The 27,778-nt window shown below is 39.2% G+C and overlaps 4 protein-coding genes across 4 annotated transcripts; 3 read left to right on the top strand and 1 right to left on the bottom strand.

The window, feature by feature from the left end:
* Positions 1–1,677: 1,677 nt before the first annotated feature.
* On the bottom strand, positions 1,678–3,453 carry LOC137943822 (uncharacterized). Its single transcript, XM_068789256.1, has 5 exons — positions 3,306–3,453; positions 2,609–2,640; positions 2,333–2,518; positions 1,979–2,194; positions 1,678–1,872 (listed from the first exon to the last, which is right to left on the bottom strand). Exons 1-5 carry the CDS (start codon positions 3,451–3,453, stop codon positions 1,678–1,680), a joined length of 777 nt encoding a protein of 258 aa, XP_068645357.1.
* On the top strand, positions 3,446–6,343 carry LOC137944231 (protein EARLY-RESPONSIVE TO DEHYDRATION 7, chloroplastic-like). Its single transcript, XM_068789841.1, has 4 exons — positions 3,446–4,562; positions 5,153–5,319; positions 5,643–5,727; positions 5,850–6,343. Exons 1-4 carry the CDS (start codon positions 3,556–3,558, stop codon positions 6,034–6,036), a joined length of 1,446 nt encoding a protein of 481 aa, XP_068645942.1. The 5' UTR covers positions 3,446–3,555; the 3' UTR covers positions 6,037–6,343.
* Positions 6,344–8,840: 2,497 nt separating this feature from the next.
* Positions 8,841–22,986, top strand: LOC137943821 (histidine kinase 1-like). Its single transcript, XM_068789255.1, has 13 exons — positions 8,841–9,092; positions 10,581–10,823; positions 10,902–11,660; positions 11,988–12,235; positions 13,516–13,675; positions 16,630–16,756; positions 19,027–19,116; positions 19,342–19,521; positions 19,639–19,708; positions 20,255–20,297; positions 20,769–20,909; positions 21,155–22,450; positions 22,582–22,986. Exons 1-13 carry the CDS (start codon positions 8,841–8,843, stop codon positions 22,798–22,800), a joined length of 3,828 nt encoding a protein of 1,275 aa, XP_068645356.1. The 3' UTR covers positions 22,801–22,986.
* A 3,107-nt stretch (positions 22,987–26,093) lies between these two features.
* On the top strand, positions 26,094–27,188 carry LOC137944911 (MYB31 transcription factor31-like). Its single transcript, XM_068790714.1, has 2 exons — positions 26,094–26,373; positions 26,580–27,188. Exons 1-2 carry the CDS (start codon positions 26,111–26,113, stop codon positions 27,001–27,003), a joined length of 687 nt encoding a protein of 228 aa, XP_068646815.1. The 5' UTR covers positions 26,094–26,110; the 3' UTR covers positions 27,004–27,188.
* Positions 27,189–27,778: the final 590 nt, after the last annotated feature.

The following is a 27,778-nucleotide window of genomic DNA, read 5'->3' as shown; positions in this document are numbered from 1 at the left end:
ATTTCTCTTGTATGTCAGATTTAATCAATCCATGATGTACTCGTTCAAGGTATGAAATATCCTCCTTCGATGTTGTTTTCAAGTTTTGTGTTTTTGTTTTTTGGTTGTGTATCTTTTGCATAGTCAGCTCCGAAAAATTGTGATCAATGTAAAAAAAAATTTGTTATCCTTGGTCAATTTTATTATGTTTCTACCATTATATCCTCCCCTAATTTTTTTTAAAGGTCACATTCTAGATTCATTTGGAGGTATGGGTGTTGTATAGTCGCCTCCTTCCAGTTAAAGTTATTTTCCTCTAGTATTTCTTCAGTTTATCATCTTATGTTTTCATCACTTTAGAGCAATATTTAACCCACTATCGAAAAAAGTGTAGGAGTAGTCATTTTGTTGTGTCTTAAAGTTGGGCTATTTTTTCGCCTTTAAAATTGAGCGGAGTGTGTTTGAGATTATGACCTTTTTCACTAGTATTTGGAGCTTTGTTGTATGGCTAGGAGAGATTTTCATCTCTCATATTGTGACGTGTCCAAGTTGGGTCTCCATGTCCTTTTTATCCCCAACTTGAAGGGGAAAAGAAAAAGAAAAAGAAAATATACAAGAAAGAGGTATTGTATTTCATATATTGTAGTAATTTTTATGTTACAAAAATATTCAAGAAATGGAGAGAACAAAAGACAAAGATTTACATCTATGAAAATATATATATAGCCAATGAAGATTGAAGACCAATATTGAAGATCAAGAATCTTTTTTCATTGCAAGATGAAATTATAAACTCTAGCTCGAGGGAGAGTGTTGAAGAGCAAGTATCAAAGAGTCACACATGACTCTCACAACAAGAGTCTCATAGAAGTCGGAATTAATATGATAGAATATTACAGGACAGGAGGAGGTCTTATGGAAGAATCTCAATTAAATGTGTTTTATTATTATTTTATTTATTAAAAGGTAAAGAAAATTTTGGTAAATGAATAAATTGACATCCCTTCTGGGATTATTCGTCAAAATTGAACTTCGTCCCCAATCTAACTCATGTCGGTTAAAAAATGTAGGATGAATGAAATTACTAATTTGGACAGGATTCATTGTAATGTTAACAATGAAATCCTTAAATCAAAAATAGATGAAAATATAATGCAATAATAACCATAAATAAAGCAAGTAAATCTTCAAAAATATAGGTTTGTTACACTATTACAATTGTTCATGCCTATATAGCTGTGCCCTTAGTTCATGATAACATCGTTAATACAAGCCAATGGTTCACATATCCTTGGTTGTAAATGAAGGTGAGGATTTGATTGCTTGAAGCCGTTCTTGGTCTCCTCACCATTTCATAAACAGATCACTTCCGACTACCAAGACAACAAAAATTATTTGCAGCGACAATAATTGAAAATCTATGTGTAAATTACTATCGAATCTGGCTCCTTAACGAGATGCTTTCTCAAATAATTGACAACTCCTGCCTCCAACCCAACCTTCCATTAAACTACTCTAAGCAGTAAACGCAATTGCTTTCTTTTAATAAATAAACCCAGAGCCTTACATTGCAGCTTCCGATAAATAATAATTCTATCCGATTCAATTCAATTATTGTTTCTTCCGCCGAAAAACAGCTTTTGATTTGGTTTTTCATGGCTGGTTTAATCTGTAATCCGTTTTCGCTCTGTTCGTTTACTAAGATCGCAAGGGAGCTCTGTGGGGGACGCCTTTCCTTCGCCTTGGGTTCGAAGACGGCGGAAGAGACGTGCAGGGGTAAATGCCGTGCTGGGCTCCTTCACGCAATTCCGACATCCCTTCCCTCTTCTCCATCTTTGCTTCGTGAGTCTCGGCGACGAAGGTCGTGTTTCCGTTTCGCCGGATTCCGACCAACTGATCATTGTCGTACATTGTGTCAGGAGACGGAAAACGAAACGGATGATCGAATCTAAGGTGTTTTAATAACCATGGAGGAAATTAATGGAAAAGTGTTACAGACCTTACAGCCTAGTGAGCAGAAGTGGAAAGGATCCAGGAGGCTCCTCCCACATATCTCGCATGTATGGGCGACGCCTTTGCCTGTTTTGGGCTGAGGCCGCTCGTTCAGGAACAGGACTCTGGCGCTGTTGATCACGTACGTCTGGACGCCGCCGATGTCCAGGAGGTTCTGGATTTCGGAGACTCTTACCACGTCGTGGTAGGATGATCTTCTGATCTGAAACACAACCATTTTGTTTTTGTGTTTTTTTTTTTCTTCGGTTATAAATCAATCAACCAAAGGTTGAAAATGGTGAAGGAAGAGATGCAATTTGATCAGCTTGTCAATAATTTTTCCAGTGCATTGTCAACCAACCTGAATAACTCGATGGTTCTTATGTTGATTAGCCCGGCAGTAGTAGCATAATGCGTCGCCGCCGGCGCAGTCCAGGCAATACATGTTGCATTCGCTGCGCGTCTCTTCCCCGTGAGCGCGGCAGAGGGAGAAGAAGGAGGTGGAGAGTAAGGACTCCAGCCATGGAGGCACTAACGTGCACTGCTCCTGTAATACCCAGAAACTCAACTTCATCAATACGACCCATCACAACAAAATCTTCAATGCAAACTACGTCCTCTACCAGTACTATTTTACCATTGTCGCCGGCAGCTTTCTGGGTGGTGATTCTGCACAAAGAGAGACAGAGAGAAAAAAGAAAAAAGATGCCTGACCGACTTGCAACTTAGAATTCAACTACAGAGAAATCTTTGAGAAGGGACAAACTAATAAACAAATGCGCAGCGCCTAGGCGGTGGCACCGGGGAGACTGAGAGGGGATGGTTTGTGAGCCGTCGGATACTGGAAACGAGGTGGGAGATACTTTTGGCTTACGCTATTTAGGCTGTTCTTTGCGTCTCTTCATAGGAACGATAACGAGGACGGCAAGTAGTCTACGCATCTGAAGAAATTGACTTTGACCTTAAATGGAGATTCAGACATACTATGACGTGCTCAATCGTTAACCGTTGATTTAGCTGTGATTCCAATATAAGAGGAATGGTTTTTTAATAGAATTATTTTATTTTATTTTCTTCCCAAATTCTGCCATTTTGTTAGAGAAAAATTATATTATTTAATTTAAATATATTAAGTGGTAAAAGTAAAAAAAGTTGTCCAAAGGTGAATTTTAAAGAAAAATATAATTATATAATTTATTTTAAATAATAAATATATAATTTAATATCTTATGTTTAAAGTAAATGGGACCCAGGGATTACATTAGATGTGTCTCAATTTTTGCAGTCGCCGGACCGAACCCGGATCACCCATTCAATTTGTTATTCAAGTTTACTCGAACCGGTTGCAAACCGAAGAACATGGTTTAGTTTGACACGAGAAACGGGTAAACTTCCCGGGGAAAGCGCTGCTGGAAATAACGGTCGCTCTCCCGGATCTGAGTCTGCTTCGTTGGGCAATATGCCCACACTTCTACATTCCATTTTTTCAAACCTTAAGAAACTAAATCCTGGGAATTCTGTCCTTCCCCCTTTTCGCCATCTCTTGTTCGCACCCACAAGCTTTGCGGAGGTAGCTTCGAATCCATGGCTTCTAATCAGAGTAGGAAGAATTCGAACTCCCTGTATCCAGAAGTGATCCAGTCGAACCCGGACTCGAATTCACCTTTCGTGTCAAAGCCCTCTTCGAGTTCTCTCTATCCGTCGTTGGATTCGCCTCCGGGGACGGAACGGAGAAGCGGCCCTTCTCCGTCTTCTTCTACTCCGCTTTATCCCTCCGTTGATATGACGGACTTGGTGGAGAATCTCTTCCCGGAAGCCAATGCGGATGAGGTCAAGAACGATGATGGGAATCGTCCGACGGCCCCGCCGGAGTGCTACGAAGAAACCCTTATCAGAATCCCCGGCGCCATTATTCACCTCATTGATAAGCAGTATAGCGTCGAGCTCGCGTGCGGGGACCTCATTATTATGCAACTTCGGCAGGGTGCTACCGTTCTCGCTGTCTTGGCTCGCGTTGCGAACGAAATCCAGTGGCCGTTAACGAAAGATCAGGCCTCCGTCAAGCTCGACGAATCGCACTATTTCTTCTCTCTGGGTCTTTCATCTACTCATTCGGGTGATTCCAGCGACGATGAGGCGGGGTCACCGAAGGTTTCCAAGGAAGATGTTCTGAGTTATGGTTTGACATTCGCATCGAAGGGGCAGGAGAAACTCTTGAAGGAGTTTGACGGGATTCTGGAGAATTACAGCAGCTTCTCGGTCCAGAAGGTTATGGCGAAATCAGAGGCGCTGGACAAGTCGGTGGCGAAGGAGATTTCGCCTTCGGATTTGAAGGCGGGACCGAAGAAGGAAATGTTAGAGGAAAGATCAGCAGCGTACTGGACGACGCTCGCCCCCAATGTGGAGGATTATAATGGATACGTTGCAAAAGGCATTGCTTTGGGCACAGGGCAGTTGATAAAGGGAATTTTGTGGTGTGGAGATGTTGCGGTAGATCGCTTGAAATGGGGCGATGAGGTCCTGAAGAAACGCATGGATCCTAATGCGAAGAAGGCCGACATTAGTCCCGAAACTCTTAAGAGAATCAAAAGGTAAGGAAATTTGATGAATAAAATACTTCGTTCTTATACTCTTACACCATTGAGTGCCTCTATTAGACCTCCTAAGGGTGTCCACGCTTGCCTTCGGAATTTACATTCTCTTCATTCCAGTTCATATTTTTTTCTCCTTCTTCAGAAGCTTACCTGGTTGTGTTTGAAAGTCTCATAGGGGGATTTCACTGTCAATACATTGTGTAGTGATGGTGGGTTGGGAGGCTCTTGTTGTTTAACATGGATATGTATACTCAAAAGTGATTAGATGCTGGTTATTATTAGAAAGCAATCTCTGTCGTTGAGGACTTCATTTTTGTGGTAATCTGTCTTCTGAAGGTTTGCAGGGTTTTGCAGAATGTTGATCTAGGGTCTAGGAAGTATTTTTTTTTTTTTTAACCTCTTGAAATATAATCCCTTATTACCTTGTTTCTTTGTGATCTTGCTGTAAATTCATCGTATTTGCATGGGTTTTCTATATCTTGTTGTCTTGTTTGACTTGATTGATTGTTCTATCATTCTTGTTATCCTGTTTTCTTCTTCCTGTTAACAATGGAGCTGACTGATGTTCTTGATGTGAAAATTTTTAGGGTCAAGAAGGTAACAAAGATGTCAGAGAAAGTGGCCTCCGGAGTGTTGTCAGGAGTTGTGAAGGTCACTGGATTTTTCACAAGCTCTGTTGTAAACTCCAAAGTAGGCAAGAAGTTTTTTGGGCTTCTACCTGGGGAGCTCGTTCTTGCTTCACTTGATGGATTTGGTACGCTCGTTTTGCTTCTTCAGTGATATGGAAAAGCTAACTACGTTAGATTTAGGTTTGAAGGAAATTAAAAGAAAAATTACACCATTCATTTTAGGATGGAAATCTGAAAGTGCATGGTTGTTGTTGATCTCTGTTTTCTATCTTATTGCAAGATCGCAATTACAGTTTTTAGGATCACCGGAGTTTTGGAAGACTGTTTTCATTAAGGAACAAGAGAAAGGAAAGCTGCAATATTCATCCGTCAATTCCTCTGTTCGAATCTATGGATGTTTAGTTTACATCTTAACCATTTGAAATGAACTTCATTTGTGATATTACAGGAAGGATTTGCGATGCTGTTGAAGTCTCAGGAAAGAACGTATTGTCCACCTCATCGGTTGTCACAACCGGACTTGTTTCTCAAAGGTAATCAAGATTCAGCTTGAAATATTTTGAATACCATCAAAATTTTCTGGGACTTGTTCAAGACTTGGTTCTTTCATTACCACCGTTCCCATGTTCTCAAGAATTCTTCATTTCCCGTGCAGGTATGGAGAGCAGGCAGCTGAGTTAACAAACGAAAGCCTGGATGCAGCAGGCCATGCTCTAGGCACCGCATGGGCTGTGTTTAAGATCAGGAAAGGATTTAACCCAAAGAGCGCCCTCGGCCCCTCTGCCTTGGCAAAATCTGCTGCTAAAGCAGCAGCTGCTGAAGTAAAAGCCAAACAAGGGTAATAGCCTGTGAAGCAAAGAGTCATCGTGATGGCATTGCTTGCTTCTTTGGCTTCTGTACATTGTGTATCCTGGTTCGGATGTGATTTCATTCATGGGCCGCGTCGTATTGATACAAAAAATCTTTTAATCACTCTCTTTATCGAAATTCTTCTATGATGAGACTGTTCTTCCTACTTCCGCAGTTCGCAAATTTTTTTAAAATTTTTTTGGGTACTGTTTGTGTACAGTAGATGTGTAGAACTGAGTGGAAAGCTTCTTGCTTGTATTACAATCTTAACAGTATCATGATATGAATCTTCAGTCGGTAGTAATGGTGTTTTTGGCCAAGATGGGTTACAGCAACACCTCTATCGTCAGCTACGAAAATCAAGCTTGATGAGTGATTTCTTGTTCCCAAACAGCCAGCCAGTACTGGATCTCCATCGCGTGCATCTCTGAGCTGCAAGACTGATCATCAGCTGAATGGTTTATAGGACTTGAGGTCCATAACTACTCCGGCGGCCACCGACACGATCAGACCGGCGAAGCTCTGCAACTTGAAGGAAAACTCCATGGTACAACACAATCAGAAGAGAAAAGTAGAGCTCTTCACGATTTGATTTATAGCATATTCGGTGTTATCTATTGCCAAAATTAACTTTAAAAGTAAAATAAAGTAGCTTAATCCAAATCTATTCGAATCTAGTCCTACTCTATTTATTGGAGGATATGTGCTTACTCTTGAATCAGCTGATACTGGAATTTTCTTGCGTTCTCTCCTCCTCCTCCCCCCACCTTGTTGTTTAAAATGAAGATTCAACTTCAAGAGAGAAAGGTTGAAAAATATAGATCTTCAACTTAAATAGAGAAAGGGTGAAAATTATAAGTCTTCTTCGCTACCTCCCTTTAATTTTGTGAGGTGAGGAGATGGTGGCCTCGTAGGGAAGAAAAAACGAAGGAAAGGGAAGAGTTAGGCGCGATTGCGACCTTGACCTAACTGTGGCCAACTAACTCTTCATCCCCTCCATCTTTTAGGATCCAAGGATATACTAACCAGGTCCCAATTGTTTAACAAACAAGAGCAAGAGCTTCCCCTCTTCTTCTTCTTCTCCACCAATACAAAAACCACAAAAGGGTGGGATGAGTGGCACCATGATGCTAATACCTAAGTTGGTACCACCACTTACAGCCCCTGCTTTTTCCCCGTTTGCTTTATAATGCTCACACAATGACCTCCTCATTGGCCATTTCTTCCAGATAAGATTGCGAATCTCTCTTCGCCGTCTTCCCTTTCCACTTGGATTATTTTTCATCGTCCGATTCTTTTTAGAAACAGAGCCAGCCTCTACTACATGAAACCACCTTCGCTCATGGTTTAACTCTTGGGCAGTTGGGTTATTTCACCCTTAAATCGGTCTCCTGCCTTTGCTTTTAATCCCATTTCATTCAACCGTGCTAAAGAAATAGATTTTGTTAAATGAATCAATTGGATTCCAGTTTTGGTTTGTTTCTGTGATGGGTCTGGTCTTCGAATCTCACTTATTAGAGGAATCTCTGGTTTTCAATCTTTAAATTATCCTTTGTCGATTGATACTGGAATAAAACATCGATCATTAATTTCTGAAAAAAAAACTATTTTTGTTACTTAATCTTATGATTAAATAAGAGTTTACTTGTGACCATAAAGGAGAAAGTACAAACACGTAGAGTTAGGTTGAGTTTGGATCGAATTAAACCTATATTTATTAAACGAATAAGAGTTTAAAATTTTTTATGGGTTCAAACCAAGGTGGGTTTGATGCCCCAGAACAGTAATAAGAAATTTGTCCAAGAAATAAAAAAGAAGAAGAAGATAATAAAGAGGTTTCACATATCATGTGTTTTTCTCTTTAAATCTGCAAAGTTTATATTGTGGGTCTATTGGTGGAAAAAGTAAGCATAAAATGGATGATGGTAAGCTTGTAGATGACATTCCACCTAGAGAGCCTGATTTCTGATTAGAATGATATATTCTGGCCTTAGAAGCTGCCTAAAATGTCCTTTAATGTATTAATTTTTGTTTGATTGTGAATTAACACCGTAATGATGACAAAATTAAGAGGAAATCTTGTGGTTTATTATAGTATCCCATGAGAAGAGGGATGCTTGTGGCACTCCGGTGGAGTCATCTTCCTAATAAACCGCAATAGCTGATGAAGTCAACTGGATTTCATCTTTACCAAATCAAGATTTTTCAGCTAAAGATTAGAAATATCTAATGATTATCACTTGCCAATTGCTTATGAAGTGCTCTTTGTGCTGTCATTAGCTTAAAAATCTCCAGACTGGATGAGCGGCTGGTGATCAGTTACCAGGTGCAGCAATGGATGGGTGGTCACTGTTCACAGGCTACGCGGGTGTGTCGAGAAGCCAAGTCACAGGCTCTCCTTTGCTTTTGGCTGCTTTCACTGTTCTTTGAGCTTTTTTCCTGTGTAGATTGCTGCCATTTAATGGCTTTCGAGGGTCACCAAGGTAATCTCCGCTTTGCTCTTTCTGGGTATAATTTGCTCTCTCCGTCGTCCCTCAGGAGGCAACGGTCAAGTTTCGCAAAAGGGAATTTAAAAAAGGGGTGAAGGAGGAGACGGGAGAGGAGGCATATGAGGACTCCACTCTTGGAATAGCGAGCGAATCAGTTAAAAGTGGGACATGACAAGGAGAGTAATAAACAACCCATATTGGGAATCATGCCAACTATCTTTTTATTGCAGCTGCTGCTGCCTCTTCCTGTGTATTACATCTCGTCTGCATGAAGCTAAGCTGGCTTGGTATCAGAGGTTGGAAGAACCATGGCGAGGAGGACTCCTTCCGTTCGTTTTGAGTCACCTCCGACTTCTCCGGCCCCACCTGTGGGCATTTGGGGAAGATTGCCTGATTGCTTCCGACATGTAACCAATGGTTCGACCGAGAATCGGGGAAGTTCCAACGGCCCACATAGAGCAATTCTTTGTGGGGAGAATGAAGAACAAAACTTCCAGTTCGAGAAAACTCACTGTCTCTCCTCTTACTACAGTGTATTTGTTGCTCGCCTTGCGATAATGGTACTTAAGAGCTTTGAAGACATTTTTAGCGACTCCTTGCCATCTATCTTGGAACTGTCTTTGTTTCTTTAATGTGATATTGCCTTGGGAATCATTTATGAGAAATATGTGTTTAATCTAGATTAACTTTCTCAAGTAATAGCAATGTTCTTCTACACTGTTTATGAACAAAGATTTGGTTCTTTACTGCTGTCAGTCTGTATTTGAAGATGGAATATTGGATAGTACACTTCTGTAAATTTAAGTACATGAAGGACTAACAGTTTCTGTTTATCCTGACCTCAGAAACATGATAGGAGTAATATTACACAATTGGCAATTGATACTCTTCAACAGTGATAAACAATATAATAACATTTAGGACTTTTGTATTTGTTATCAGCACTCGTACTATGAACTGTGGAAGTAATATCTTTCGAATGGCAGAGGGCTACAGGACCTCATGCCAAGAAGTTCTTATAGTTAACTTGTCATATCCTTCATTCCATAGCTGCACTGCAAGATTCATTAGGTGGGTTTCATCTATTACTAACCAGCAAAATTATTCCTTGTGATTAGCCTCTTGAGTTTCATGGAAACTGTACATGGATTAAGGTTTGTTGGATTCGTGTTCTTCTCAAAGGGTAGCTTTTTTGGTATACTGAAATCTGAATGAGAGTCTTGTTTTTAGGTTAGCGTGCCAAAATCTATCCATCCTACTTTAAATTATTTAACTATATTCATTTTGTGCTTCTTTGCCTCTCAAAGTTACTAGAACGTTCTAGTGCACCACTGAGTGGAAGTGAACCACTTACATATTATCAAGTGGAATAAGTATACAAAAAATGCTGTCAAGCAGAGTTATGACTTGAAAACCAAAGAAATGCCACTGCTTATTAATATGACAATCTCATGTAACAGGTACAGCACAGAGACAACAAAAGCTCTAGAATCTGTGTAATAACTAGAACTAAAAGTCTGCAATCACGGCAAGTTCTTGATGTCCCTTCAAAAAATTGGAAAGGTTCTTGTGACTAAATCATATGATGGCTCTTTGTTGTTGAAGATGACAGGTCTTAAGTCCATTTCACTGAAGGCGTGCTTTTAACTCCATGTCAAGTTAACAAACTTAAATTAATAGGAAGTTGAAAACTTTGGCTCGATGCTGTCACTGTTAAAACATGAAACATTGGTTTATGATCCAGTATTTGATTCTTGAACAATTTGTTGCCTGAGAAGTTAGAATTAGATTATGTACGGAATATTTTTTGAGTCAATATGATTGCACTACTTGTCAAACTCTATGAATTAATAGACCTGTCCCAGAACCAGAAGTATCTGTTTATTATTATATTGTTGTTGTTGATGTGTTTGCTGTTGTTGTTATTACCAGTATTTTCTAAAGTAACTCAGTAATGTGCTTGGGAACCAATTCTTTACTACTTGCATCGGTAGAATAGTAAAATAATGTACGGCAAGCCAGGTTCACCTATCTATGTGTTGCTGCAGGTGATGCTAGCCATTTTAATTGGGATGCTGACAATACTGACATGGCATTTTACAAGGTCATACACAACAAAATCAATAAACAGCCTAGCATATGGCCTCCGTTATGAACTTCTACAACGCCCTATACTGCGGATGTGGAACATTCTGAATTCCACAGTTGAGATAACTATGGCCCAGGTTAAGCTTTGTGAATACGTGATTGACCGTTATGGAAAACCTATGGCCCACACAAGGCAACTTGAGGTAAACAGTGTGCCTTCACAATCGATTAGATCTCTCTATTTTATGCTTGTAATTTGATTAAAATGTGTATCATGGCAGTTATATGAAGTTATGAGGGATGTAACATGGGCACTCTTTGCAAGCCGAAAAGCTCTCAACGCAATAACTATTAGTCACCGTAACGGATTTGTTCAGGCATTTCACAGGGATCACAGAAGTAATAACACATACTATATCTACTCTGATCTTTCAAATTCGTCACATATGGGTGGGAACTATAGCTTTTTAGAACGTAATGCTTCATCTATTTGGTATAGAGAACCACTTAATCCTAATACTGGTGTGACAATGGGAACCCCAAGACAAATCCCCCCAGAAGATCTAATCAAAATAGCAGGTCTCTCTGAAGTTCGTGATGGATCTGCCTCTTGGCATGTGGCAGTGAGCAAATTTACTGATTCACCATTGCTTTCAGCAGCATTACCTGTCTTTGATCATACTGATAATAAAAGTATAACAGCAGTTGTTGGGGTTACAACAGCACTTTTTAGTGTTGGCCAGCTAATGAGAGAACTTGTAGAGATTCATAGTGGTCATATGTACTTGACTTCCAAGGAGGGTTATTTACTTGCAACATCAACGGAATCTCCACTGCTGAGGAATTCATCAAGTGGTCCCAGTCTTATGATGGCTACAGATTCAAAAGATGACATAATAAGATCAGGAGCAGAGTGGTTGCAGAAAACTTATGGAAATAAGTTCTCGATAAATCATGAGATTCATGAGGAGAACATCATGCTTGGATCACAGAGATGTTACATTGACTCATTTTTTCTGGACCTAAAGAGACTTCCTCTGGTGAGCTTCAGTTTGTGTTATGATCTTGCACTTTCTATTCACTCATTCCATATAAGGCCTATTTATTTATTCTTTGTTCCTTAAGTAAAATTAGTAAATAATTAAATATGGTAAAGCTTTACACTTTATGACGTCTTCCTTTTTGTGAGGTTAATACCACTTTGGTTCTTCTACAATAGTTGATCTTTCTTTTGTCTAGAGATTTGAATACAAATTCAAGAAGTAGAACAAAAGTGTGTCACTCTATTTGTTTTCAGAATTGTCCAACTCTTATTTGATTTTCTGCTCTTTGCTGAGACTTATGAGTAATACAATTCACTATTCCAGGTAGGTGTTATCATCATTCCGAGAAAGTATATAATGGGAAAGGTCGATGAGAGAGCACTCACAACTTTGATCATACTGATCACTGCATCGCTTTGCATTCTTGCTATTGGTTGTGTTTGCATTTTTTTGCTGACAAGTGGGGTATCTAAGGAAATGAAATTGAGGGCAGAATTGATAAGCCATCTTGATGCAAGAAGAAGAGCAGAGGCTTCGAGCAACTACAAAAGCCAATTCCTAGCAAACATGAGGTTATTTTTGTTATTGTTATTTGTATTTTAAAATGGAGCTCCTATCTTGATGCAATCAAGAAACTTCCAAATTCATAGTTTTTGTACCAACTTTCCTATAAGATGTATCAGGTGGGAATAGTCCTACAAATAAGAGTAAAAAATAGTGTTATTGGGTTTTAATGTTGAACAACATGTATCTTAAATGGCTAGTTATTTTGGGATGGAACCGGACTCAATCTTTACAGTACTATCAGAGCAAGACGTCTGCTTGTGCCTAGGCCTAGTTTGTGCTCCTTGTATGTTATCCAGATCTCAGGCTTGTTATCTTTACACTTGGACGTGAAAGGGAGGGTTCAATGGGAAAAGTCCTACAATGGTATATGTTAAAAAGTGTTCTTGGGTTATAAGGTTGAGTAATAGGCCTCCTAAGTGGTTACTATTAGGATTTAGATTGGTTCCATTCCAAAATGATTAGCCACTTAGGAGGCCTATTGCTCAATGTTATAACCTAATAACACTTCTTAATTTATATAAATGTGGGACTAGTCCCACTCAATACCCTCACATCTAGACTTGCACATAATGGGCTTGAGACGTGGGAACAAACCCAAAATGGAGCAAAAATAGGGTCTGGGTGCAAGCAGACATCCTACTCTAATACCATTGTGGGATTGAGCCCAATACCATCCCGAAATGACTAGCCACTTAAAAGGGATTATTGCTCAACCTTATAACCTAATAATACTTTTTAGTACAAATCAATATGTGACTTTTCCCACTCAACTAGATGCACTGAAAATAGAAGGGTGCTTCTCTTGCCATTTGGGACTGCACATTTGATACAAAATGATTCTATTTATTTAAAATAAATTGTGTCTGTTCTACATGAAGAACTGGATTGTGTGAATGGAAGAAACACATGCACATAAATCATGGTTGATAAATAAGTCAGTGGTGTTAGTCCAAATTGAAGGACTCACATCAACTCTTTATCAGGGACCTGAAGTCGAAATTTTTGTTTTTTGTACAATCACATGCATTGAATGTGCATATGCCATATTAAAAGTTGTCTTATTGTTGAAAATAAATAAATAGGAATTTTTGGATGTGTACCTGCTCTTTTGAATGGTATAATAGGCAACCCTTCACGAAGGCTTCTTCCCATTTGTGTCCTTGTCTTCTATTTTGTTTATTTCATCTGCTCAATCAACCATGTTAAATTAGTTTCAATTGCATCCATATATGAAAAGATATCTTTCTACATGGAGGTGATTTTGTTTCCTCTGATTATTTTACAGTCATGAATTGCGAACACCTATGGCTGCAGTTTTAGGATTGCTGGACATCCTCATGTGTGATGATTGCCTTTCAAATGAGCAGTTTGCCACAGTTACACAAATCCGTAAATGTTCAACTGCTCTACTCCGCCTTCTTAATAATATCTTGGACCTTAGCAAGGTGAGATCACATTGTTGGGTAATACTGAAATATAAACTTGGGAGTGAGATTCTGCACATTATCTTTGTTTATATTGTCCTTATAGTTTTATGTACTTCTCCATCTAGGATGGAATAGCTTTAATTAGGTTTGCTGGTTGAAATGATTGCTCACATGGAAGTTGCAAATTACTCGGTGACAAGTTATCAAGATAAAGAAAAGAAAACACTAGCTCGAATGTGAGCCACTTGGTGTTCACTACTATAATTTTTCATGTATTTTCGTGTTTGATCAGAAATTGTCAGTGTTATTGGTGACTTCATGATAATGTCATATTGGAACTGTTAATGTAAATATGTATATGTAAAGGGGCATACTTGTCTTTTTCTTTGGTCCAAGGGCATACTTGTAAATTCCCTCTTCCTCTTCTTTTTCGAATAGGGTTTCTCATGAACCCGACGGGATTTTGTAATCTGGATTCTGAGTTTGATAATGGAAAACCTCTCTGAAATCAGAGAGATTTACAGGAACCTGGTTAATAGCAACCCCCTGCCCTCCTTAAGTTTTGGTAATTGTAGGAAAGAGCCTCCACTCTCTGATCGTGACGGCTGGGACAATCACTCCTCGCCCCTTGTCAACACTACAAAAGGGGAGGAGAGGGGCGGTGATCCGTCTCCATTTTTTCTTAAACCAAAATGATAGGAGTGGGATGCCCCGCCCTCTTTATTCTGTTGGTAGGGGGAGGCCCCCTCCCCTCTGTGCAAAAGAAGGGGGGAAGACAGGAGCTCTGCTGCCCTCCCCTAAAATGAAGATTGAGGGGAGCTCTTCCCTTGACATAACCTTTTTTTTTGTAAAAAATGCTTTAAAGGATGACATCATGATAATGTCATACCAGTTCAACCAGCTGTCATTGAACAGGACCTGATCACCTCATCAAGTCAATGACCAAGTTGGTTTTTACAACATTGGAATTAGTGTTTGGCAACCCATTTTTCTAAAAGGCTTGATAAAACATTATCTGAAGGGTGCCAATATGAACCACATCGAAACACCCGATTTAAACCTTTGTCATTTGACCAATGATTTTCTATCATTTGAATACAGAACCAGTCATCAAATTTGTTTCAGCTGTCCATTTGCTTACTAAATGAGTGATCAGGCCTGTAAGATTGGTCAACCTTGTCATCATTTTAGATTTTGAGACATTCATGACGAATGCGTTTAAATGTTGAAGGAAGACTGCTTATCTCATGTGACTATGGCAATAGGAACTTACTCCTTACATCTTACTTAAGGAAAATGGCGGATAGATATTGTCGAGAAAAGATGTCAACTACATAAAGAGTAAATTATTCTCACCACCGGAAAATACTGAAATTACTCTCAACCCCTAAAATATGGTAATTGCTCTTATTCCACTGATCTCCAATTTTCTTTTGCCCCAACTCCTTTTTTTTTTTTTTTTTCTTACTATCGGTTATCCATTCCCATTGTTAGGAGGAGGGCTGCAGTTGGGGGAGGGGGCGCAGTGCACCTCTCTCTCTCACTCAGTGAGAGGTAAGGAGGCCCTGCCTGTCCTTGTCTCTCCCTGAGTTGGAAGTGAGGGGATGAGAAGCATGCAAGGCCCCTTTTTCGTCCATCCCTTTGCATCCTCTCCATTCACTAATGGGGGAAGTGGGAGACAGAGTGATGCCATCATTATCACTTAGTATGGGGGGATGAGACCTTGCTTCTCTGTTCGTCCTCCCTCCTCCCTTTGTTGGAGGTAAAGGAAGGGCAGGAGAGACCTCCTGCCCCTCCATCCCTGTTGCAACCCCACTTTGCACTGGAGGGTAAAGAGGGCAACAGGGCAGTTCTGTCTAGGTTGCCTGACAAGAAGGAAGTGGGTCTCTGTGCTGGAGGCTGGTGAATGGAAGGGAGGTGGCGCCCCCTTTTCTTCCCACCGGGTGACAGACCTTGCTCTTCACTGGAGAGGAAAGTAGAACAAAGGGGGTTCTCTGTCCCTGTCACCCCTCAAGATTTTCCCTCCAAGTGGGGAAGACACATTCGTGCACTCCCACCCCCCACCCAAGAGGGCTTGCAAATTAAACTTTGAAGTTTTGAGAATTTTTCCTAGTGTAAATTTATTATATTTATTCAGGAAAAGAAGAGAAAGGGGTGAGAGAAGAAAATTAGAAATAAGAGGCATGAGTGTAATTTGTCGTTTCTTGTGCGTTGGGTGGCAGTAATGAGTGTTACAGAAGCAGATGGTAATTGACGGAAGCACATCCAAATTGTCGTTATAGTTGCAACGTCTGTTGTGATGTCTGAGAAATGAAAAATGTAAAATATGGTCACCAAAGAAATAAAACATTCCTTGTAGAGTTAGAAATAGTATATAACCTTAAAATCAGGATATTAAATTTATATTTGGTGACCAATTCTCTCTTAGCTTGTTGTTTGAAACCTCTGATGATTCATAAATAATTTATAGACAACCATGATATGTTGCTGCATGTGACACTTCATTTGTAATTATTCCTTGTGATCTACTTTGTTCAATGTACCTGCAAGGCTGCTGTTATTAGGTAATATTACTTAAAGCATGTATCCATTCTCGCACCAGCTCCTTTGCTTATTCAGGTACTATTGATATCAGGTATTCTGTTGGTGTGTAGTTAAATTTCCTTAGATAGGACTTGTTTTCTGTTAAAGTACTGCCATTCAAAATTGAAAATAGCTCTGAGAATGATAATTCAAGTTTTTGATATTGAGTAATTGTTTGGTTAGGACCCGTACACACACGGAACACTTACAACCTTCTAATCATTTAGTATCTTCCAAATCCTTATGAATTTTTTTTGACAAAGAATATATATGTCCTTGTATCTTTTAGTACATTTAACAGTATTTTCTGGTGCTTCAATCATGCATCTATCAATTTCCTCGTTACAGGCTGCAAATGGAATCAGTACCTAATTTGCAAGTTTTTGTAGGTTGAATCTGGAAAATTAGTTCTGGAAGATGCTGAATTTGACTTGGGGCGAGAACTGGAAGGACTGATGGATATGTTCTCAGTGCAATGTATAAATCATAATGTAGAGACGGTTCTGGATCTTGCAGGTCTGCATTCCAACTTATCTGCGCATATCTAAGAAGGAAAAGAAAAGAACTAATAATGTCTAAGCAAATTAGTCTACTATTTCATCGAGTTTTTAGTAGGAGAACCCATTCTTTTTCCTTTCTTTGCCTTCTCCACAGGAAAGTCTACTAAGTGCTAATAAGCATGTAGTACTTTACATACATGCACTTGGCTTGTGTTGGTTTATAGCAGAAAGTGTCACTTTCATTTGTTTTGGCTCCTGTACTCTTTAAACATTCCCCATGGAAAGACTTTGCTTAATCATTCTAAAGATAAGTTTCTGTTACATCTAGTCAAAACATCCAATTTAGATCAATTTTTTGGTGACAGACATTTTAAGATTCCTTCAGAAACAATTTCAGAATTTTCCACAGATTTCAGTAGATTCTTAAAAAAGAAAAAAGAAAAAAATCAGGAGAAATCAGTAGACTTTCTGGAGGGATAAATGATTTTAAAAAATGGATTTTTCTATTGGATTTGTCAGAAATCATTGTGACCATGCATTCTTTGTCATGAGGAGATCATCTTGTATTGTGGTAATACTGGTATATATAGATTATATCATATTATTTGGCAGTGATGTACAAGGCATTGAGGAGGTAAAAGCACATTTAGCAAAACAATTTCAGACTAAAGACCTGGGGTCACTAAAATACTTTCTGGGTATTGAAGTAGTTAGAAGCAAGGCAGGTCTGGTATTGACTCAGAGGAAATATGTTAGACATATTACATGAGTATGGATTGTTGGGTGCTAAGGCCGTTGAGACTCCTATGAAGGTTGGACATGGCCTTCATGACGGACAAAGTGATGGACTCCGCAATAAGACAATGTATTGTCGGTTAGTTGGAAAACTCATATATGCTACTGTCATTAGTCTTGACATATCCTTTGTTGTAAGCGTTATTAGTCAGTTTATTGAGTGTCCTCACAAGGTTCACTTGCAAGCTGCTCAAGGGATTTTGAGATATTTGAAAGGGGCTCCAGGAAAAGGACTATTCTTTAGGCCTCACAATCACATGAAGATAGAGGCCTTCCCAAATGCGGATTATTGCAAATCTAAGCTTGACAGGAAATCTATTACTACTTATTGCGACTTTCTGGTAGGTAATCTAATAAGTTGGAAGAACCAGAAACAGAATGTTGTAACTCGTTCCAGTGCTAAAGTTGAGTACAGAGCCATGACTCATACAGTTATGGATTTGATGTGAGTAAGATCAATGGTAAGAGAATTGAACCTACAACAGGAAGGACCAATGACCATGTATGGTGACAATTAAACGTCTATATTCACTGCAGAAAACCCAGTGTTTTATGACAGGACGGAACATATTGAAGTATTATCACTTCTTTCAAAATGTTGTGATGAAAAAGGAAGTTGCAACCCCCTATGTGTGTTATGGTGATCAGATTAGGGATATGTTTAAGCAAACATGAATTTAGGGTATTCTGCAGTAAGCTGGGCTTTATGGATATATATGCTCTAGCTTGAGGGGGAGTGTTAGAAAATCTACGGAAGGGCAATATCATCATTTTTACACTTATTATAAAGTCCAGCAGCTACACTATCTTAGTCTATGTGTTTAGTTTTATCTCGAGTTCAATTTTCATTTAATTTGTATAAGTATGGAGATATAAGGGTTTAAATGCTTTTAAGTGAGAAGGGGCATTTCTATAATTATATTTCAGAACTCTATTGAAGACCTGGTGGTCGAGCTTGACCCCCAAACTAGAGCCATTCCACCGCTCTGAATTCTTCTCCTCCTCTCTCTCTCTTTCTAAAACCTTGAAGTTCACTCTTTTACATTATCCATTTTGTTATTGCATGCACTTTCTCATGTCTAATGGAAGTTTTATGGATTTCAAGTAGTTGACCAAGCATGAATATTAAACATTAACCATTTGTTTGGGAAGTTATAGTGATGTTCTAAGAAATATCTTGATGGGATACTCACCTCATGTGTCAAATGTGGAGTGGTACATAGACTTCATTCTTGAGTGTTTTCTAATCAATGTGTATGTATTCCAATGTAACTGTTCCTGTAACAACATTATGTGAGCTCATACATATTTTATAGGCAAATATTTGTTTCAATACATAAATGAGAAGATAATACAAAAAACAGCATTTTAACCAGGCTGCTTCTCTATGACCTTACTAAGAGACCTAAGTTTCAGGTCTCATATTTTGCTTAATCATGATTTATATCCATTTGAATTGGTGTTCTGAAATCCTTCATATTTGAATTGCAGATGATATGCCAAAATTGGTTAGGGGAGACTCAGCTAGAGTTGTTCAAATTTTTGCAAATCTCATCAGCAACTCAATCAAGTTTACTTCATGTAAGTGCACTTGGGTTAAATGTTTTTGCCAATCTTCATTATCTGCTCTTTCGAAAGCAGCTCTTTCAGTTCTCTAGTATTATTATTGAAACAAGTTATCCTGGAGGAAGAAATGGTGGTTGATGTATTTTTGGTAGCATAAATTTTAGCCAAACCCACATCTTTGGCTTTTTATTTGGAAACATTATGAGAAAGCTTAGAGATTATACAGCTTTAACATTGCAGCTGGGCACGTCATTTTGCGTGGTTGGTGTGAAAACAGCAGAGAGGCATTGTATCTTGATCAAAAGGATCCAATGCCTGCTGTAAAGACAAAATCAAGACACCATAGAAGCCTCTCAAAAGGATCCATCTACAAGGATGACACAATTACTCTTAGATTTGAAGTTGATGACACTGGTTCAGGTATTGTAAGTTTTGTTATTTTTCATGAGGCACATGAAAGTGTAATTCAGTTATTTCTAAATCTTTCTGCTGTTATTTTCTGATAAATCGACCTTATCTGTCAACATTCTTTTGTAGGAATTGATCCAAGCAAATGGGAAACAGTGTTTGAAAGCTTTGAACAAGCTGATCCATCGACTACAAGAACGTATGTACTTCATAAATTGTTTTGTCTTCCATGGGGAAGTTCTCTTGGGAGGCCTTAGCTTCAGAAAAAGTACTCTTTGGCCATGGGTGTGACAGATTCCAGATTCTTAGTACCTCTCGGGTGTGTTTCCATGAAGGATGTGTCATGATTTGAAATGCTTACAGGATAATCCTTAGCATTTGTGCAATGCCCTCAAGTTGGGTGCAGAGATATCAGTTCCTGATGCTCAAAAGAATGACCTATTCCTGTTATGACAGTATTATACAGTTTTCCATCTGGACAATTGCCCATCCAGATGCCACAATTCAGTTTGTCATCAAGATTCTCTACACATGCTTTATCCAAACTCCAGCTACTGGTTTCCTGCAGGTCTTTTTAAGGGACTGTACTGTCCCTGCATTAGAGGATAATGTGAATACTCAAATTTCTCTTTCAAAAAAAAAAAAAAAGTCAATTTCAAAATACTTATTAGTTATTTTACATTTTACAGAGATTACTAAAAGTTTATATGCACCTGATGGTGGTTTGCTTTACTGATGTTTTCAGGCACGGAGGAACAGGGCTTGGCCTATGCATTGTACGCACCCTGGTGAGTTTGACATGTCTCCTGTCATTAAATTGGAATCGCACTTTGGTGGCTGCAAGGGAGATCCAATTCACTTAGTCACTTTAATCGATGCTTAGACATGTCAAATGTTTTCTCACTTTTTCAAAAAAAGTATGTCAATAGTTTGAATATTTGGAAAGAGGCATAAGCATCCCTTTGAATATGGAGAATAGGACGCGTTTTCTCTTTCCTGTATTCCTGTTGCAACAAGATGACTGGTCTGTTGCTTAAACTTGATAAATGTGGATTTACGTCACACGCTATGAATATTTGGCACTAATTAGCACCAAAATGAAACCATGATAAGATAGCTTAAGGGTTCAATAACCTTAAATGGTTATTTCTGAAAATCTGTACGCATCATACATTCAGGAAATAAATGTAGTCTGAGCTTGCAACTTTGACATGGTAGCAACTAACCGGTATGCTTGGTTTTTTTATGAATAATGACAGGTTAACAAGATGCGTGGAGAGATCAAGGTGGTAAAGAAGGATGGTCCAGGGACTCTTATGCGACTGCACTTGGTCCTGAGTGCACGTGTAGATAGCATGGGACATTATTGTCAAATACAATTCATAGACCGGAGCTTAATGGTGACTGCCCGTTCATTATACTTAAGTTTTCTCAAACTCTTTTTTTTTTTCAAACATGATTGGTAACCATACGAGTATGGTTAAGTTAAAACAGAAAACAGCAACCATTTTGTAATGTATGGGTGATAAAGCATGACTATCATGTTTTGTAGTACCTCAGTTTATAATTAACTATTGTTTCAATGGCACTTGCTGCAAAACTTATTTCTCTTTTAACTGGTATTTACTTTTTTATTTGTATTTAGGTGTTGCTTGCACTAAATGGCAAGACAGGTAGATGCATCATTTCCAACTGGTTAAGGAAAAACAGGATCTGCACAAGAGAAGCATCTGAGTGGAATGAACTGACACAAATACTTCAGGAGGCTTTCCAGGGGAACAAAATAGATGAATCTGCATTTAAAACAGAGTGTACAACTAATGAACATCTGAGACTAAATAAGATGAGAGCTTTCAATAGTCAAAACTTGAAGACAGCAACTATAGTTATACTGGTTGACATTGGACTTCTAAATATTAGCACAAACATATGGAAGGAACAGCTAAACTTCCTTGAAAGGTATCATGGGAAAGCAAGCTTTGCATGGATTCTAAACCATGACACACCTAATGTCGTCAAGACCGAGCTTCGGAGGAAAGGTCATCTGCTGATGGTTAACAAACCACTGTATAAGTCGAAAATTTTTCAAGTTTTGGAAGCTATTGTAAGAGAAAAGAACCTTGATCTTCAAAGACAAAATCATGTCTGTGGAACTTCAGGTATTGAAGATTTATGTGAATGCCTTGAAACAGATCAGATTCACATTGATGTTGCCAGCACAGATGACTCCGATATTTCTGACTTGGGTGGTTGTGACTTAGGGAAACTTTCAATTCCCATTGAAGAAGAAAATGGAGAAAGAATTTTGCCACCTTCTTCTCCTTGCTTGAATACTAGTAGTCCAAGTATATCGGAAAGCAAAGTAAAATCATCTGAAGTGTCTAGTTATTTTGATGCTTCAGCAGCAGAAGTTAAGGACACAGGCACACATTTGGGAAACAGTTGTTTCAAGAAATATAACAGTATCTCAAGTGAGCCATGTCAAGTGGCTAGCACAGATAGAGAAGTCATCAAGGCAGAATACCCAAGTCAAACAAGATCTGTAACGTCACAGGTGATGCCAAACCAATATTTCCAGTCATTATCATCTGAAGACACGACAAGTAGCCAAAGGATGTCAAAGTTCACCAGTGAAACTTTACAACTCACAAATCATCAATCAATCAAGGACTGCTCTAAGAAGAACGACTTTGATGGTTCAACTAAGGCTTCAGCCCACCAGGGATCTCTCCAAGGCTTATGTATTCTTCTTGCCGAGGACACACCTGTACTACAGAGAGTTGCAAGTATAATGCTGGAAAAAATGGGGGCAACAGTTATAGCTGTAGGGGATGGACTGCAGGCTGTAGAGGCTCTGAGATACACAGTGAATAGAGAGACAATATCCCCCGCAGAACTGCATGAAATTCCTCATATAGATCTGATCCTTATGGATTGTCAAGTGAGTAAACAAAATCAGAAAACACATGTTTTTTAACTCTCATAGCATCAAAATGCTCAATATAGAAATAAATAGCCGGTTGATACTATAGTTATTGCATAGCTGCTCCAAAACTTCTCTGCAAATTGCAGATGCCGAAGATGGATGGCTATGAAGCGACAAAGGAAATCAGAAGATCTGAAGAAGGAACCAGTTCACATATCCCCATTGTTGCCCTAACAGCACATGCCATGTACTCAGATGAAGCCAAGTGCTTGGGAGTCGGGATGGACGCATATCTTACAAAACCTATTGACTACAGGCTAATGGTGTCCACCATACTTTCTCTGACCAAGAGAGACGACAGTTGAAACTTCTGAACAGTGAGAAGGTAAAGATTTAGAGGCATTATTTTGAGTTTTGCTACATCGTTTGCATTCCATGTACAGTAGTTTATCGAAGGTAAATCTAGCCAATCATTTGTATATAGCCTCACCAGTATATGTTGCAAACTTAAAAACTTGTGTCTGAACAATAAAACAAAAGCAGAATGACCTTCATCTCCTGTGGCAGAATTTGGTATGTTACTTTTTTTCTGTGCTTACAGCAAGATCATGTACCAAACTGCAGCTTTAGTTTTCCATACTAAAAAATATCTATAACTAGCTTATGTTGAATATATTCACATCAACTGGACTTGCTCTGTTCATTCTGAGTGTTCATATTCACACCAACTGGACTTGCTCTGTTCAGGTAAGTCCCTAGTTCATCAAAGGTGAATTGCACAAAGGATCTGAGACCTACTGTGCAATCTACTTCTGGTGTGCATCTGCATCAGCCGGTGATGCTCAACGAGTCGTTCTCCTATCTTGTATTCAAATCCCATGTTTATAGATTAAATGGCTAAATACTGTTTATAATTTTGTGTAAAAATCGATAAAACAATTCCCCTCAATCTCCTTTGGTTAGTTGATTCAACACGCATTGATATCCAGCTAGAAAATGGTGAATACACGTTGAGTACTTGTGACAGCTTCAAGAGGGAATCGAAAATTTTATTTCTTCCTGGAGAACATAACCTACCATGCAAGAAAGAAGCTGAGAAACTGAGGCAAGAAAGTACGACTGGATAGTAAATTTAAACCTTTACTTCACTTACATTAAGCATTTCAAACCTGATATAGAAAAGGTTGGGTGAGCATTTCAAACCTGATATAGAACACCCAGTGAGGTGCGTCAATGGCAAGATCTGGTAGAGTTTATTGCTGTATTCATGCCGGTTGCCCATGCATTCCTGGCATAGATTTCTTAGGTCTTTTAAATACCGCAGGGAGATTATACGTGGGGTTGGTAAGTATCATGGATCAGAAATATTTACCAGGAAAATCATATAATTTTTCAAACAAGATAAGCCGAAAAACTATAAGAGAAAAAAATTATGGCAATTTTATAATTAATATTTTATTTAACTAAAAAATTATCGAATAAGTATAGTAATGTATAAGATTGATTATTAATTTTTATTTATTTCCCTATAAAAGACACTAACAAATCCATTTAATTTTCCTTAAAAATTCCTTAAAAAATTTATATATTATCTTACTAATCAAAATTTTATATATAAATTTTTAATCAGGAGCACTAACGGGGCCAAAAGGGTATTCAGATATTGAAGTGATAACATGGTTTCAGGTGGGGAAGAACTTATCTTGAGGCTGATAGAACTTGCAACCCAGGATGGTTGTAAGTGATCACGATTTGAGATTTATGAGCAAGTTTTGGGCAAAGTGGTTCGAACTACTTGAACAACCTCACATTGTTGTTCTTCAATTGGATGCCTAGATGGAGACTATCTGAGACGTCTTGATAGTCCAAACCAAAGAAATTTAAAGAATCACAAATCATCTACACCTGCATGGCCAATCCATATTGTTCACATCAATAATATTGTAGACAAATAATAGAATGGCTTAAAATTTATTAAAAACCAAACAGATCCTATCCAAAATGGTTCACCTTATGAAACATGTCGACCCACCACCTCTGGTTCCTTAACTAACACCAACCTTTACATCCACACAGTGTCTCTGAGCCCACTTCAGAGCCTAAACACATGAAGATGAGGTGCACTTGGGTTGGTACTAACAACAACTCATCAGAGCTCCTGTGGCTCAAAATGCAAGAGTGGGGGAGACATGACTGCTGCCCTCTTCCATACATCCAGTATCAACCTGCCTTCTTTATGACCCATAAGATCATTATCTAATTTTTACTAATGACAGATACCTAAATGACATTGGATGTGACAATTGAGACCAGGGATCCCACCATCTTCTATTTATGGCACCAATGATACCTCTTTCTATAAAAGAATGAGTTACATCACTTGAGTGATAATAGACAACAAAACTTAACTATCAATTTTTATTTTTTTTAAATAATTTTCCCTGGCTATAAGAGAGAGAGAGAGAGGGAGAGAATGTGAAAGGGTAGTTGGCATCCCAATCTTAGGCCACGTGAGGTGGGCAACCCCATGTCCCCACAGGGGTACGAGATAACAACAAAGCCCTAACTCCACTAGCAACCATCCAGTCTTGCCCCACAAGGTTGGTAGCATATTATGACTAATGGCTTTCATTTCTCCCACACAAGGTTGGCGTCGCCACGCTACCTCCCAAAGATGAGGAATGACAAGACGAAGAACCGGAAGAAAAAGCCCATTTTTCTTTCTTCATTTTTGTTTAGGAATCAGATATCTTAATTCAATACTAACGAGAGCAATAATAATCGCAGAAGAAAAAATAATCAAGCACAAAAACATAATATTTATACAGATTCGCTTCAAGATAAGCCTACGTCTTGTCTCTCGCAGCTGCAATCATTTAAATTACACACAATCAAGTATTTTTTCACAACTTAAACATGTTTTTCTGTCTTAATTAAATTGGGGAAGGTAAACCTAAGCAAAAGCCCACACACCACTCCAAAACCCCACTCTATCTCTCTCTCTCTCTCTCTAAGATTCCACAGAGAGTTGTTTCTTCGTTGGAAGAAACCCCCCCAAAAGCATAATCACCTCATCTTCCTTTTCCAAGCAAAACTGGTTATTGATGTAGTTATATGATGACCATAGGACCACTACACCCACCACTTGAACACCTAAATTGGCACCACTTTTGAACAGAACCCACTTCAACAAATCAGTCTGCACATATCTCTTGGGTCCCACACTTGAATTACAAACAGGTGGCCCACCAAATCAACAGCCAGGATTAAAAGAATTTTGTCGCTTGGAGTGTAGAAAAAGCAGAAGAAGAGTAAAAAAACAAAGGCCGGAATCATGCCCATATTGTCATCCTACCTTTTTAAAAACCTACCTACCTGAGTGTTACCAAGAGAAGGTGCTGTCACTGTCACATTTATTTATTGCTTTCATTTTCGATAAAAATATAAATTTTTTTATATATAAAAAAAAAAAAGCATGCTGACGTCGTCATTTCATCTTTCGATCGAGCGGCTACCACTACCAGCCAGTCCTCTCAACCTTTCCCACCAACTCGCGTCTAGAAGAAAGTGGGTCCCGCGGGTGCTGCGCCCACGCCCGGTCAAACGTCTATAAAGCCCAGGGCGGAGGCGACTGAACGATCCAAAAGAAGAAGAAAGGAAGCGGGAGGAAGGAAGATGGGGAGATCACCTTGCTGCGAGAAGGCGCATACCAACAAGGGCGCCTGGACCAAGGAAGAAGATGATCGCCTCATCGCCCATATACGAGTGCACGGGGAAGGCTGTTGGAGGTCGCTGCCCAAGGCGGCGGGCCTGCTAAGGTGCGGCAAGAGCTGCCGACTTCGCTGGATCAATTACCTGCGGCCTGACTTGAAGCGCGGGAATTTTACGGAGGAGGAAGATGAGCTGATTATTAAGCTCCATAGCTTGTTGGGTAACAAGTGAGTCTGCTCGTAGTGTCATTAACTCTTTCTCTCTTCTTTTCCTCCTCTGGTCTCTCTGTCGTGAGACTAGAAAGCTGGAGGAGAATTCCTAATTCCCCTTGAATTCATTCAATTATTCGAGTTTGGCTTTTCTCGATTTGGACTCTGTAGATTTTCCAATTCTGAACTTTCTTGAAGGAGAACGTACTTCTCTTCTTCTGCAGATGGTCTCTGATAGCGGGAAGGCTCCCTGGAAGGACTGACAACGAGATAAAGAACTACTGGAACACCCATATAAGGCGGAAACTATTAAGCCGAGGAATAGACCCAGCAACTCACCGACCCAGCAACCAAGAGCCCCACGCCCTCTCCTTATCTGACATCTCCGTCTCCTACTCGAAAGGACAAGTAAAGAATCAAACACAGGCGCAGGAATCCTCCAAAGGGTTTCGAGGCTTGGACCTCAATTTAAACCTCTGTATTAGTCCCCCCTCTCAACTGCAGGAAACAAAGGACCCCCTCAACAGAGGTAAAAGCTGCTTCTCTTGCAGTTTGGGGTTACAGAAGAGTAACGACTGTAGCTGTAACGGGTTCTTGGAGTTGAACAAGACTGGAATTTTGGATTACAGAAGCCTTGAAATGAAATAAACGAGGAGATAAGCTCTGCTGAAAATTTGAGTTGTCTCTGTGTCAAAAGAGTACGAGAGAGTACAGATCCGAGGAAAAATGAAGGAAGAAATGAGATTGCTCTCACTCCTTTTTTCCACTCTCTGTGTTCTCTTACTTGCTGTCTTGTAACTATTGCCATATAATATACAGGTATATTATTGCAACACCTATCTACTTCTACCACTCCACTTTCTACCACCTTTTTTCTGTTCTCACTTCTTTAGCAGATTTAATTAACAACAGAAACGAATCGATCCCATCTTTCTGTTCTTCTGTGCATGGGATTTCAGAATCTGTTCATCACTTGTCAGCCACAAAAATAACTTGTGTTCTGCTCAGAAAATACCGAATTTTGGCTCCATTACATTTCCGGATTTCTGGATAAGCAGTGAGAGGAGGAGAACCCATGGGGCGGTTGGTAGGTAGGCGATCTCTTCATTGAAAAAAAAAAAAAAAAAAGAGACAGAAGTATAAAAGCTCCCTTCAGCTAATATCTCAACGAGGGCGAGAACTCCACTACGTTATCCAGAGGACACTCACTCTCCTATCTACTACCAACCAGAATTAATTCGATTGCCCCATAAAATAGGGTGCCTTCCTTGCAGTCTCTTTTGTTGCGAGAAACAGCTCCACAGTGTAAAAGGTTTCAACAGTAATCGGCAAACATCTTTACGGCAATACATCGAGCAGGTCCCGGTCATTGTTCACAGTGCTTCTAAATAGAATCCTTCCGTCATGTTACAGAGCCGGAAAT

The sequence above is a fragment of the Aristolochia californica genome, unplaced genomic scaffold (assembly GCF_029961685.1).
Source record: "Aristolochia californica isolate CCGP_79_NKW_82.1479 unplaced genomic scaffold, dmAriCali1.0.hap1 SCAF_11, whole genome shotgun sequence".
Lineage (NCBI taxonomy): Eukaryota > Viridiplantae > Streptophyta > Magnoliopsida > Piperales > Aristolochiaceae > Aristolochia > Aristolochia californica.
Note: the sequence above shows the minus strand (reverse complement) of the source record. Positions and strands in the feature narration are given on the sequence as shown.